General features: G+C 40.5%; 1 protein-coding gene across 2 annotated transcripts in view; it reads right to left on the reverse strand.

Annotated features, from left to right (window-relative positions):
* The window catches only part of sdk1b (sidekick cell adhesion molecule 1b), a 277,836-nt gene that overhangs the window by 77,907 nt on the left and 184,650 nt on the right, over window positions 1-15,279 (reverse strand). For both annotated transcript variants that reach the window (XM_006796155.3, XM_006796154.3), the window contains 6 exons: window positions 11,289-11,372; window positions 6,215-6,409; window positions 4,772-4,888; window positions 4,472-4,639; window positions 3,599-3,701; window positions 2,525-2,698 (listed from right to left, as the gene is read on the reverse strand). In XM_006796155.3, coding sequence (XP_006796218.2) covers window positions 2,525-2,698; window positions 3,599-3,701; window positions 4,472-4,639; window positions 4,772-4,888; window positions 6,215-6,409; window positions 11,289-11,372 — 841 coding nt within the window. The remainder of the gene's footprint in view (window positions 1-2,524; window positions 2,699-3,598; window positions 3,702-4,471; window positions 4,640-4,771; window positions 4,889-6,214; window positions 6,410-11,288; window positions 11,373-15,279) is intronic.

Below are 15,279 nucleotides of genomic sequence, written 5' to 3' on the forward strand. Positions count from 1 at the left end.
CAGGTATTTCCATGAAAGCAACATAGAAATCCACATATTTGATTACACCAATCTTAGAGTATCGTAACTCTTTTTGTAGACTGTGGGCTTGAAGGAGGAAAAGGAGAGAACAGCAAATCCTAGTTTCACTACATATGAAGGCTGCATGTGCTGGTAGAAATATTGAGACAACATAAAAGAACAAAATAAATATATTTACACTGAAACTACAATAAAAGAGAGAGTCCCCTGTGTATAGACTAGCTGTATCTCATATTCATAAGCTTATTAATTATTTCTAAGCTATGGACAACATAGCTTTCAAAGATATGTTGTCCAAGAGCTCTGCTTCGACAGCCTGCAAGCTCCTATTAAGGGCATCAGATAACAGGGTTTGAAAACATTTCCTTTTTCCCTTATGAGCAACTTTGCAGTTTAACATTTAAGCACAGAAACAAAGGGAACTAGAGGAGATGTGGAAGAGGAATAAGACATACTGTAATGTTGTGAGAGGAAGAGGAGGAGCACACCAAGAAATAGGAAGGACACCAATGAATGAAGCCAGGAGGGAGCAAGGGGAAATGAGAATGATGTTTTCTTCTCCGAGCTGACACGATCATATTAATTAATGGATGAGCTTAGAGAACATTAGAGCAAGTACCTTCACACCGTCCTTACAAATCACAAACACACACATAGGCACAGACACACACTCACAGACACATGAATGGGTCTTATGGGAGTTGAACCAATAACCCGCTGGTAATTAGTCTGTCTCCTCAGCCGCCAGCGTCTGTTAGCCCCTGTGACCCATTGATACTGAGCTAACGAGAATGTCAGTCACACATGTGGATACACGCAGCTGCGCACGCATACACCACGCTCAGAAACACGGGTGTATAGAAATCCCATCCAGGCCAGCATGTTTTTGCACAGCAATAAACACAGATCCGCTCCCTCCCTCTGCGTCTGACATGCATAACCTCTTGTCTCTCTATAATTTAGAAGGATGTGGACTCATGTTCATTCTCTTTCCTACCCGGCAATTATATTAATATATCATAAGTGCCTTTTAGAAATGTATTATTTAAGTGCCTATTAATATACAAATACCACTACCTGTTCTCTTAGTGGCTGTAATAAGGCTGAGTGGGTTGGAGTGTGGGATACACGCTGATATGTGTGTGTGCATGCATGTGTGTATGATATGTTTTAATCTGAGCATACCAGACACACAAAGTGATGTGTGGAATCTGCACAGGTATGTACACAAACATACCTGTGCAGCATACCATACATGCTGCACACTCACTGATGTATTATCAGTGAGTGTGCAGCATGTCATTACAAAGTCATTACATAACATTTAGGGGTATCTAATAACAACTAGTCGTGTCTTTAGACTTTCAATGGCATGAACAGAGTATTTGTTTTAGAGGCTCTGACCCTGCACTGAACACGGCTATTACTAGACCCAAGCAACTGTCTTATTAGACATGAAACAAGTTGACAACAATCATTTCTTTATGTTTGGCAGTGTACCAAATTACCCATCTGCTGCGTTGCCTAAATTGCACCTTGTATAGTCAGTCTTTTTGTAAAATGCTGTACCATAAGGCGTACGTCCTGTCAGTCTCATCAGTAATTTGAATCAACCAGATTGCTCGCTATGGATAGACTGCTCCCTCAGGTTTTTAGACACTGTTACATCAAAATCGTTGCTGCGTCAAATCCTGAGGAAGGAAACCGCTGCTGCCAGAAGATAATGATTTACTCACAGTTTACTCAAATAGAGTTATCACAGAAAATTAAAGATCATCAGACTATCCTGAGGTGTAGGGTAAGTTAAAATATATTTATTATGTGCTTCTGAATTTAATAAAGAAACCTAATTCTTTGGGAAATGCTTTCTTTCCAAACCGAGTTAAAAGAGAAGAAAAGTGCTATTTTCTTGTCAGTGTATTAAACATGAAACTAAAGCAAGCAGCCTGTTAATATAACACAATGCATGCAAAGAGGAAAATTTGTAGCCTGTAGCTCACGTATATTTTATTGGTTTACCTTACACTATCTGTTATAAAAACCCAACAAGTGCCTTTTATTTGTTTAAAGATTTTGAAGGATGGCACATTTGCAGAATGCTTCGATTACTCCAGCAAGTCAAATGGATGCAGCCTTGTTATGCTTCCTTTGTGTTTTATACAATTTATTAGAGTTGTTGTAGTGAGTGTTACTTATTCAGTGGTGTAACGCTGTTCTTTATCCTCTAATGTGCAGATTAGGTGGAAGTAAAACTGTCTGTATTTTATATCGTAGTAAAATAAAATCCGGCTCTAGACTAATGATAAGTTTAAGGAGACCTATTGCATTTCAGCATCCCCCAAGTGTCTGTTTTTCAAAAAGCCCAAGGCTGTTTACTTGGCCTTGCAGGTTTTTGCTATTAATGGCTAAATTTGTGGCCATTCTCAAGGGTGGAAAAGTCAAACAATGGCCTAAAACAGAAGACGGTTAAATATTGCAGAAGGAATTTATTCCCTGAACTCACATGACTTCCAGGCGTGCAGGGCGGGAGTCATTGCCAGCTTGTGATGTCACAGTGCAGGTGTAATCCCCGATATCACCTGACCACGTCTGGCTAATAGTGAGAAGGCCTTGGCGTACAGACACACGCCCCCCACTGGTTGGAAGAACCGGCATGCCGCTTCGCTCCCATTTATAGCTGCAACAGAGGAAGAATTTGGGTGCTTCAAAACTCAAACACAATAGTTTACAAAACTGTCAAACACAGCAGAGAATCAGACTTGGTATTCATGTATGTACTGTTTTTTGGTTTTTTTTGCACTATAAGGCGCACTTAAAATCCTTTAATTTTCTCAAAAATCGACAGTGCGATTTATAATCCGGTGCGCCTTATGTGTGAATTCTGGTTGTGCTTACTGACCTCAAATCGATTTTATGTGGTACACGGCGCTCAAAAATCTGTCAAAAATGTTTTAGTATGACTTTAGTGAGCTACAAAGCCTGATGGATTGACTTGATGGATTGTCGGAGCATTACAGGTACCGTAGCCAGGAGCCTCACAAAGTTAGCAGAAAGTTAGCTCGCTAGTTTCCACCTAAACATGATATAGCATGTTCTGACTAAGAGATTTCTGAAAATATTAAAACGTACAGCTCTGCCATCACTTTCAACTTAAATGAAGACAGAAAACTAAACAGCAGTGACCTTTGTAGGGTTACTGAAGTTAGACTAGCTGGTATATAATGTCTATAATGTCCGCAATGTTCTGCTATGTGATCGCTAGTGACACAGCTATGTTAGCATAACATTAGCACAGTGAAGCTGGAGAATGAACTTTTTTCCACTCGATAAAAGTTAACACGATACGGAGCCCCGCAGGGGACATGGGAGAAAAAAAAATTAAGACAGACTTTTGCGAGATCTCGCAAAACAAACTCGGGAGATCTCGCAAAACTTTTGCGAGATCTCGCAAAACAAACTCGGGATCTCGCAAAACTTTTGCGAGATCTCGCAAAACAAACTCGGGATCTATCTCGAGGTAATCGAGATTACTGAGGTAATCCATCTGCAATCGTAGTAAACACTGAGAAACAGTTACCTGATACTGATTCTGGGGTCGTGTGTAGCGTCACACTTGAGAGTAGCAGTGGTTCCTTTGATAACACGCTGGTCTGTTGGAGGCACAGAAATGACTGTGCGATCTGGAAAGAGCAGAGAGGTGGGATACATTCTGAGGCTTAAATTAAATACAATTAATACACACCTGTTGAATCACACTACAAGGCACGGCCTTCTATAAAATGTGTACATTTAAATGTTCTTCAACAGTAACGAGATATGAATTAGTTTACAAGAAGATAAACAACACACAAGCATGCACGCACCCACACCTACGCACATTATAACGCAGTGGAAAACAGCTGAGTATCAAATTACTGGTGCTTTGCTCCACTCAGGTGTTGCATATGATTTAGAGAGAGAAAAGCGGCACTGGTGGAAAAACAAATGCACATGCAGAGTGGAGAGCATCTGTTATGTCCCTAACTCAGTCACCATGCACTTGTGATGTGACCGTGTCTCCAATAAATTGAAGGGTATACGTTTTACATTTATATCACAGCTCAACTGAAGTAAGGATCTGACAGTGTGTGTAATTGAACCCTGTTTAATCTAAAGCTGCCAGAACATATATTTATATGTATGCAATAAAAAAATAAAATAAAAAAATCAGCCAAGCAATTGGTTTATTGGCTAATCAATCATCCTCTTGCTTGGCAAATCCAATGATTAGTTCAGCGTTGAGTCAGCCAACTGCATCAATAACCAATCACTGAGCTGCTCACTAAACTGAACTAATACTATTGGACAGGTATGGATAAACTAGTGTTCCATGTCTGTTTTTGTCTGTTTAGCAAATGTATATTGAACGGTTTAATGTGCATTTGTTTGTGTGTCCGTGCACGTGTCTTACTCCACACGGTGAGCGTAGCTGTGGCGTTGATGGTTCCCTCCGTGTTGGAGGCGATGCAGGTGTATTCTCCTGAATCCTGGAAGCTGACTGGCTGAACCTGCAGACCACCTGACTGCAACAGCGTGAACCTGGGAACCTGGACAGAGCCGCTGGCTAAGACCTGCAATCCTATGGAGGGACAAAATAATAAATTAGCCTCGAGGTGGAGGAAAGTCAGCACATTTTAATTACAAATACATTATGTCCGTGCGTGTGTGTGTCTCAGTGTGGGGTGTCTCAGTCTTGGAGCTTCATTGCTACCTTTCCTCCAGGTAATAGCAGGTTTTGGAGCTCCGTTCGTCTGGCAGGTAAACAAGGCTGTGTTGCCATCAGTCACTGTTTGGTCAGAGGGAGGTGATGCAAATGTGGGGGGCACACCTGAAACACACGGAGGGAGCACGAGAGAGCAGAAGACAGAGCAATGAACATTAGAGGACACTGTGGATAAGGAGAAAAGAGAAAGACTTGAGCTACAGGATGAAAGTGTTTACCTGAGCACAACTGCACCCTCTCTGATCAATGGAGGCTTTATTCACTACGTGTCTGTGCATAAATCTGGATGGCTCCATGGAGACTTTTAATTATAGCATAATTCTCACTAAACCGAATGTAACTTTCTAGCCTGATACATATTAAAAACCATTACGTCAAAGTAGAGGGATCAAATTAATAATAATGATAATACAAAAATATATACTGGCGGCTCCCCTCAGCCTCCTAGTAGATTCACTTGACCTCTGACATTAAAGGTCACTAAGATTTGATCTTTATTAGATACACCTGTGGTATAAATTGAAAATCCTATGTCATCTCATTCGTACTATGTTCACAAATTTCCTCACATAGTGGGATCACAACAATACCTTTAAGTATTTACGGACTCTTATTGGCTAGTCATTTGACCAAACAGAGAACACGCCCACACAGGACATGCTTTTAGTCCAATACATGTTATTAACTGTACATGTTTTTATCTGTACAGATATGGTCTAAAGACAGAGGTTGGCAGCATTTCAGGTGCATAACACAGCCGGCAGTTTCTGGATGTTTGCAGGATTCAAAACCTATTATGCTTTCCCTTATTTATTCTGATATATATTATTGTCATAGTTGTATATGGACAAACTTTAATATATCAAACCTGTGAGCTAAAAGCTCAGCATTCATACTGCTTTGCATACTTAGTTTTCAGCATTTTGTTTCTAGTCTTGACCTGTGATATGTCAGTGAGAGAACATATCCCTGGTATGGTAATCTTAGCCCCACTGCTCTGGCTGTGAGAACAGCAGCCGCATCCACATGGTGTTCAAACCTTTTGTTTACAAGTCAATCACAAGAAAGCTGGCAAGGGAAGAGAGCAAAAACAGGTTGTTTCAGACAGAGGATGAACTGAGGGGCTAAAAGGAAGACTCAATCGTCTACTGTCTTTTCGGGGAACCCAAGAATGGTAACAATTTTACCTTGAGTTTCATGAAGCTCGATTGATTCCCCCCAAAAAATAATTTAGAAAATAAACAATGCTGAATTCCAGCGCTAGTAGTGAAGGTAGAAAAATGACGGAGTCAAAGAAAGTGACAATAAAAAAGAAAAAGCTGGTACAGAAGTGAAGTGATACAAGAGTGAATAGAGAGTCAGAATTCAAGGCTGATGTAGGTTTGTATATTCATGCTTCCATTCTTGTGTGTGTGCATCAGAGAAACTCACTGGAGACAAAGAGCTGTGTCTGTGCTTGAGCCTCTCCAGCAGGGTTGCGAGCAAAGCACTGGAATATTCCTCCGTCTCCCGGCTGCACTCTGCGCACAGTCAGCCCGTTTGCTGCGCTGACCTTGTAGCGAGGATTGGCCAGTTTGGAAAGAGGCACCGTGTCCTTATACCACTCAATCCTGGGCTGAGGCACACCTACATATATGAACGCACATGGCAAACAAAAGCACAGTGTAAGAACATTTTTCAGTTTTCTTAATAAGCAGCTAGCTGACCTCGCTGCTCAGCAAACCACTCCAACTCCCACTAAAACACACACACACATACACTCATTTCAACAATCTTTCTTCTCTTCTACCCAATCTCTCTCTCTATAAATATGCATGTGGGCATAATGACCGCTAATAATATATTGATTGGACGGTGTGGGTGGTAGGGTAAGGGTGGCAGAAGGGTCCAGAAAACACTCTGAATAAAAGATGTGGGCAGCACATCGAAGAGCAACACTATCAGCACCCACCTGTCTGACAGACATGCCAAATATGACAGGCAGGGGGCTCGTGCAATTACTCTGTCTCAAACCCTTCACACCTGTGTGTGTGTGTGTGTGTGTGTGTGTGTGTGTGTGTGTGTGTGTGTGTGTGTGTGTGTGTGTGTGTGTGTGTGTGTGTGTGTGTGTGTTTGTGGCTGTTAGAGCGAGCGATGAATTCCACACCGTTTCTCACTCTGTTGGTGTCAAGCTTTCACAGACACGCGTGACGTATTTTTCACCCCCTCCTCGTCTCACTCACTCTGTCACCGTGCGCTCTTTTCTCCTTTCCTCATCTCTCCTCTTAGCCTCCATCCCTCTCTCCATAGCCTGAGGCCCCTGCTATTTAATTACACTGCCACTGTATCAGATTACTGAGGAGGAACATAAACTCACTCAGTGTGTGTGTGTGTGTGTGTGAGAGAGAGAGAGAGAGAGAGAGAGTGCGAGAGAGGGAGCGAGAGAGAGAAAGGGGAGGGTGGAGCAGTTTTTAGAGCTGTATCTAGCCCGGCTCATATAAGTGTTTTCATGTAATCCATTTAAAGACAAGAGTCATGAACAAGTGCAATTTTCAGGCTCAGTCTCAGCATGCCGCGCTCACAATGCCAAAAGTAAAGTGTCATTGTTCATGAAGCCTTCAAACTAACGCACACACATATCGAATGATGCCAAACCCCTGCTAGCAGAGTCACCTTGACACAACTGCAACAGCAAACAGCAGGACAAGAGCTGCAAATCTCAACATATGACATGTAAAGTTGACATAGAAGAAATGAATGGGATGGCACAGTGCTCCCCCCGTGGCTGCATTGGTTCTCACCGTGTGGTCTGGTGGCCTCCCACAGTCTGGAGACTTACATGTTACAGTAACTGGTGATAGTAAAGTGAACGTGTGTGGATGGTTATCTGCAGTGTTGCATGTAATGCATTCCTGAGCAACGCAGTGCTTTTTATAGTTCAATGTAATGTGCGAGACAGTTTTAGTGAAGTTACATTTTTCAGTAGTGCAGTGTCGTAACAAGTTACTGTACTAAACTCACTAATTTTATACAATTACAACCATGTTGTTGCTTATATTCTTCAGTTACTGGCAAGAGAGGTGCGTGGAAAGAAAAAAAATAACAAACATGCCTTTTTCTTACTCCACTTGTGCTACAATCGACTGACTTTGGTTCATGTGCAGGGAGCAGGAAAATGGTAAAGCAGAGTACAAAATTTGAGGAGTGGAGATATGGACATTGCTTTTATCTGTAATCCATGAAAGGACAAGAACACAATGGTAAAGTGCAACCTGCAGCCAGGAGTGGTAACACAACTTCAGCTCTTTGCAAACATCTGCACAGACAGCATGTTAACACAAAGCTAGTGAAGAACCGAGAGTGATGTTAATGCTGAGTGTCTGGCAGCCCAGCAGCCAGAACCTGAACTTCAACAGGTAAAAAACACAATGATGAGCAGTCAAGCTGGCAGCTTTGTAGCCTTGATGTCTATTCACACCTGTTTCTACAGTACAATTACTGTGGTGATCACTTTGAAGTCTCTCCGAGCTGGTTTTTCAACATTGTGTTGCCAGTTTTCTGCTCATACATAAACACTAAAAGAACACTATTTTTTTTTTATAAGATAAGATGTACAAGGTCCTAAACCCTAAGGTTATTATTGTTAATTGAGTAACAGTGCATTTCACATGTAATGGAGCAATGCAAAAGTAATATAATGAGTAGTCTAACAAATTACTTTCTCCAGCAAATAATTAAGTAACATACTGCATTACTTTAACAAAAGGAAAGAAGAACATCTAATAATTACTTTATTCCGTAACAATCCTAACACTGGTTATGTGCCTGTGGTTGCTTAAATAGCAAAAAGCAATTATTAGTCTGTAAACAGAATTAAAAACAGTCCAAAATGTGAAGTAACACAAAGTGCAAACTAACAATAATCAAAAACCCCAAACGCTAGCATTATAGTAAAACCTAAAAGAAACCCCAAAGACACTGAATAGAAATATAACGTACTAAAAGAAAACCCCACAACAACACATGACGTAGAACCATCACATCCTCTCTCTTGCTTAGGCTACGTTCACACTGCAGGTCTTAATGCTCAATTCCGATTTTTTGATCAAATCCGATTTTTTTGTCTGCTTGTTCACACTACAAATAAAATGTGACAGCAAACGCGCTCTAGTGTGAACGCTCAAAGTGGCCCGCATGCGCAAAAGAAGACTTCACACACAACGCGCTCTGTTTAGACCCAGAGCAAACAGTATTGTTTGACAGATGGCCGTTAATATCAAGACTTCGGACTTCACGTTTCCCAATTTTTGCTTTAAGTTATTTTGTTATTTACATAATAATGTGGATAACCTAATAATGATCCTTATTGCTGTTTTAGAGGAGCGGTGCTTCAAAGGATAGTTTCAGATTTCTGTCAGAATCTGCAGATTATACAGTACAAATAAAATGTTCACGTTTCTCCAACGTTGTCTTCCCAGCAGTTTCACCGGATGGCCAGGAAGTGTTCGCGATGTCTTCTCCGGCACTGATAAGTGGCGTCTGTCTTGTGTCAGTGACATAAAAGACGGATTTAATGCAACTTGACCATTCACACAGCAGTCGCTTTCTGAAACATCAGATATGTATCGGATTCAGTACCACATACGAAAGTGACCCAGATCGGATTTGAAAATATCGGATATGTGCCGTTCACACTGTCATACCATGATCGGATATGGGTTGCATAGGGTCAAAAAAATCGGATTTGATGCGCTTTCCCCTGCAGTGTGAATGTAGCCTTAGTGTCCGTCACTCAAAGTTAAAGAAGCAGTTAAGGTGAGACACTAAGTATTAAACATGTTTTGCTCAGTCTCATTTTGAGTCTTTTTTCAGAGAAAACGATGTTTATGCAAATTAATACATTACTAATAATATAATTACTAATTTTGACATTTAAACATCTCATTTAGGAAAACCTGTAATACTGACATAACATGTGGACAAAAGTATTGGGTCACACCTCTTAATCTTTGAATTCAGGTATTTTTAGTCTCGTTGCCACGGGTGTATGAAATCAAGCACTCAGCCATGCAGTCTCCATTTACAATCAGTTATGAAAGAATTGGTCGTTCTAAAGAGCTTAAAAACTTTGAGCATGTGATGGCTGCCACTGGTTAAACAAGTCAGTTTGGGAAATTTCCGTCCTCCTAGATTCTCCACATTCAACTCTAAGCAGTATTATTGCAATGTGGAGGCGCTCAGGAGCCACAGCAATTCAGCCATGATGTGGGAGCCCATGCAATGTTACAGGGCAGGGTCACCGAGTGCTGAGGTGGGTAAAGGCTCCAACACTCTGCTGACTCAATCACTGCAATGCCCCAAACCTCCTCTGACATTAACATCAGCACAAAAACTGTGTGCTGGGAGCTTCATGCATTTCCATGGCCGAGCAGCCATACAGTGTGCACCGAACAGTTCCTCCTGTCTATATCCTGAAGTTTTTTCTGAAGTATTTGTTCTTAGTCTTTATTTATTCATAGCTTTATTTATTTATACGACAGTTTATTCCTACAAATATAGTGGAATTTGACAATTATTAGCTGTCTGGTGGGAGTATTTTCTGGTTTATGAAGTCATAAAAAGAGATTTTTAAAATGCCTTTGGTAAAAAAAAATCTTTGACTCTCATATATCAACAAAATGAAACAACAACTTGGTTTATCCAGTGTTCAGATTTGTGGTCTGGAAAATTATGCAAATACACACATATTTAGAGACATAATGCATTATTAGCATATCCAAACATAACATTTCAGAAAGTAAAACAACTATTGAGCTGGGGAAGTTTGATGGAACCAAGTTAAACATTAGTGAGTTAAAGAATAATTAAATATCCGACGTGTGAGTATGCATCAGCTCTACGACTCATGTGGTGGCACGCACAAGCAGCCTGTGAGATTCAGCACACTTTAAGTGGCTGCTGGATCACTGAATGCATGTGGAACAGCCTCCCCTGACACTTTTCAGGCGCTGGAATTTAGAAACTTTATGAAAATAATTTTCATTGTTTGTTTTATGTCATTTTCACACAGCAGTAAAGGCAGGGGAGGTTTGATGAAGTGTGAATCTAGACAATGACTGAGACAATACTGAGTGTTGACTAACAAGACTGAGACTAACGCTATTATCGTTTTAAGGAGAGTGCCGAATGGAAGTGTTACATGTTCCATGTAATAATCTGAGTCACCCCAGTGAGAATGCTGGTCTTCATCTTCTCATTTCACACTTCAGTTTAAAATTCCACTATTTATTTCCTGTCTGTTTCTACTGTGCTTTGTTGTATTTTATTGATAAAGCAAGCCTTCCCTCGCAGACAGCTGGACGTCAGCTTCAAAGAAACAAGGTGACACCTAGCTTTTTGACCCAACTTCCATTATGGTTATTATAAACAGGTATAAAAATTACCCCCCACCCCCCGCCAAAAATAAGGCTTCTGACAAACTTAGATTGTACAATTTTATACATACAACTATTTATCACATGCCTACCTGCAGCCAGGCATGGGATCTCCGCATTCCTGTCGAGCTCTCCAAAGATTTTACTTTTTGGCTGAGCGGTCAGAGAGGGCGGTTCTGCAAAGAAAAAAAAATTGTAATAACACCAAGTCATTAAACAGCTACTAACAAGCTCTCAATTTAGGCAAATAAATAAATAAAAGGCTGAAAATGAAAATGTAACAGACAAATTTACAGTTTGCCCTCTCCAAGTATTTATTCCTTAATAGAGGAGACTTATAATGGAGCACTGCAGAATAGAAATGGTTCCCCTCTTGGCACTGAGTAACTTAAGTGCCAGTGGAAGGCAGGATTTTGTGTCTATATGCTCTGTGAAATGGCTTCCATACACAGCCACAAAAAAAAACACATTCTGGAAGGTCCCAAGGGGCACAGTCCTCCTCTTTTTTTCTTAAACAAAACATTTTGCTGCCAATGACTGCTCCATCCTAACATCTTCGCCAGCACTGCTCTAAGTGCTGACAGCAGTGGTGAGAATAAACAAAAACCTTGAATGTAAATATATTCTTGCATATATATAATATTGTAATACATTTTACTTGCTATAAAAGAAGTTACCTACTGCTGCACAGACTCCATTTCTCATTTTTTAAGCACTTGTTAATATTTACAAAGAGATGACAGCTGAGTTTGAGTCCACACAATGGTAGCAATAGTTCACCAGAGAATGACTGAGGAAAATGAAATGTCCAGTGTATGACTCAAATAATAAATGTGTATTTTGGCTTTTGCAACAATATACCTCTTATTGAATTTTAATAAAAGTTTCATTTGTGTGCTCTCTCCCCCCCCCCCCCCCCCCCCCCCACCCCATAGGTTTAAGGTAATAACATGCAAACAATAAGGTTTTTAAAACTCTGCTGTCCCTCTATTGAAAATCCCCTTTTTATCCCACGTTATTTTCTTTTCTTTGCATCGTATTTCAGTGGACTGCATTTTCACTTATTGCCATCACTACCACGCAGGAGTGCTGTAGACGTCAGGACTTTCCATCACGTGACACAAGTCCCGTTTTTGTTTTTTTACTTGATCTTTCAGTAGGCGCATGGTTACGTTTAGTCACCAGAACTACTTTTTTTATAACAGAAAAAGATCACAGATTATGTTAAAGACCTTTTCACAGACTTCATCTTATTTTCTTTGTTACCGCACTCCTAAAAAGAGAACATTTGATTTCACTGCATCTAATTCGGATGTTGCAGAGCCTTTATTGAGAGCACGCTGCATAAAAACGCGCTGCTGAATGGAAGCTGGCGACTTAAAATGCAGTCCCAACCTGGAGTACATGTGTGGCTGAAAGCGAGACCACCCTCACATCTAAACCGCAGACTGAAGAGAAAACACAAAGTTCTTTTTAGTTCTTCCAGGCAACTTTTAAACCCACATATGTGCATCACCTATCTTTACTGTGCACTGTGCAATTTTGCCTGATTTTTGACAAAAGAAAGAGGAAAGCGTGCAGTGAAGAGCGAACGGGAAAACAAGAGATGAATAACAGCCATATGGTGTGACGCTGATAACATAGCTGCATTATTCTCCTTCAGTCAGGTGAGTGCAAGAACCTAGATGCCAAAACACAACAAAACACATTTAAGAGTGTTTGGGTGGCTGGTTTTAAGGATTTGAGCTTTTGTGGATTCCCTGATGTCTGCCTACAAAACAAAGACAGAAAACAACAGCAGATATATTGTTTTTTGCACCGCTAGTCGTTTGTACAGTATACAACACAAGGATGCAGTATCATACATATTCCGATTAGAGGATGGGGGCAGAAAAGAAATGAAATTGAATAATGAATGCCTTTGAGGCTGTCTCTTTCTTTCAAACAGACACATACACTATTCTGTTTAGGAATCCCTTTTATTGCATCAAGGTCTGTTGAGCCCATAGCAGAAAAAGAGGATCAGTACCAATGTATTCGTCAGTCACTTCTTTTCTGATACATATGAATGCATCCAGGCTTTTTCCCTGCCAGGCAGGCCTTAACGGTCCTGCCGGCCTAATGAGGAAAGATAACTTAGAAAAAGGAGTTTTTTGGGGGAAGACAAAGAAAAAGGATTATGAGGGGGCACAGAACGAGAATAAGTAGGGTATAAATATTCAGGCAGGCCTTCTGAATATTCTGTGGGTGTAGGTAGTCGGTGCTCTCTGCTTAGGTGCTCTTTCGCACAGACAATCACAGCAGAGTAAAAAGATGCTAAGAAACTAGAGGAGAGAAGTTTCGGCTCATCAATCACATGCTCCCTACTCGCGTGTTTGTTGTTTTCTATTACGCGCACACACGCAGAAGACAGGAGCGGCTTGCTACAAGAGTGCTCTTGTTTGAGTGCTTTCAGCGTCCTCTTATTGATTCGTGACTCCAGGGAGAGGGGCTAATTGAGCTGCCGGGCAAACAGGCATATGTGGCAACGGTGCCATTTTGTGATTGTGTGTAAGCATGAAGTGCACACATGCATGTTTTTGTGAGAACACATGGGTGAGTTTGTGTGTACATGAATCCAACAGCTGTTTGTGACTACAATGGACAATTTAATGGTGAATGTGGACAACAGATTCAGCTCGAGCAGTGCTGTAGCTGACAGTCAATGCTTCCAGGAGCGAAGTAAGAATAAATGGAGGAATAAACAGTGCCCGGAGCAACAAATGTACAAGGAAAGACAAGAGCGAGGCTAAAGCAGAAATTAATCACATGTTGAGGGCATTAGTGGACCTACCCAGGACAATCATGGATAATTTTGTTAGGCAGTGTGTGTACTTGTATTACTCATGTTATGAGGACATAAATGTCTTTGCACAATAACACTGTGGGGACTCGCCTCCCTTTTTGGGGCAAAAGTCCCCTAAACATAGAGTTAGGCCTAAATATTCAGTTATTCAAGTTGTACTTTCAATATAATAAATAAGAGCTTAAGGTTCAATCTTCAGTTCAAGGGACTGAACAAAAACATTGCGTTAACTGTGGAGAAACTACAGCAATTTTCATAAACAATCCCAGAGTTTCAGGCGTTCGAATGAACTACACAAATTAACACATTCATAAATAAAATGAACATTTTCAACACTTTGTGGAGAATCTTTCACAGACAATGACTGTCTGGCGTGTAGAACTCATGGATATCAGCGAACAATGGGCATCCTCATCATTTGTGATGATTATCCTGGCCTCTGCTGCATCCCTCTCTTTGTGTTGTTTGTTCTCCCTGCCATTAGTCTTTTATCAGCAAAGTGAAATGCAGCTCACGTGAGCTGAAATCAGGTGACCGACTTAGTGCAAAATAATTTGCTTCCTGACCTTAAAAACAAATAATGCTGGTTTGCTTTTACAGTATGCTGTGCCTCACTTTTCAAAGCACCGTCTAATACATATGAATGCAATCTCTATACAGTTCATCAGACTTCTAACATGTCTCAGTGACACTGGGAACATGCGTTCATGTGCATCACACAGATAATTTCACATGCTTCAAATTACAAAGTGCAAATTATTCTTCACCATGGAAAGGATTTTGTGATCATCCACCACAGGCATCGTCTGTGGATGTCCGGTCATTTAACTTCAACAGTGTGTTTTTTTCTTCTAGGAATATACCGGACTGTTTGTGAAGATTTGGAAAGTCCTACTGTTTCTGCTCTTTTGGATGGGTTTATTTTCTTTTTATGAATGGCCTGTCTTACATTTAGAATTCATTATGGGTTCACAGAAAAAGCTTCCAAATGCAAATGAAAATCTCCTTACTAATATGACAAAATAATGCATTTCCATGAAGCATCTTTTGAGTCTAATTACACTTAAGCCCCTGAAAATAGGGCACTATGTATAAAATGGTCATTATCCCTCAACGGTTAATGCAGTATTTCAGTTCAATCCTTGGAATTAAAGCTGAGTTTTCACACTAAACCAAATTTGTCAAATTCATCGACTGCAACCTGAATATGTCATTTATAAACAGCTTTAAAAAAAAGT

The sequence above is a fragment of the Neolamprologus brichardi genome, chromosome 6, assembly GCF_056152115.1.
Source record: "Neolamprologus brichardi isolate AB-2024 chromosome 6, ASM5615211v1, whole genome shotgun sequence".
NCBI classification, from domain to species: domain Eukaryota; kingdom Metazoa; phylum Chordata; class Actinopteri; order Cichliformes; family Cichlidae; genus Neolamprologus; species Neolamprologus brichardi.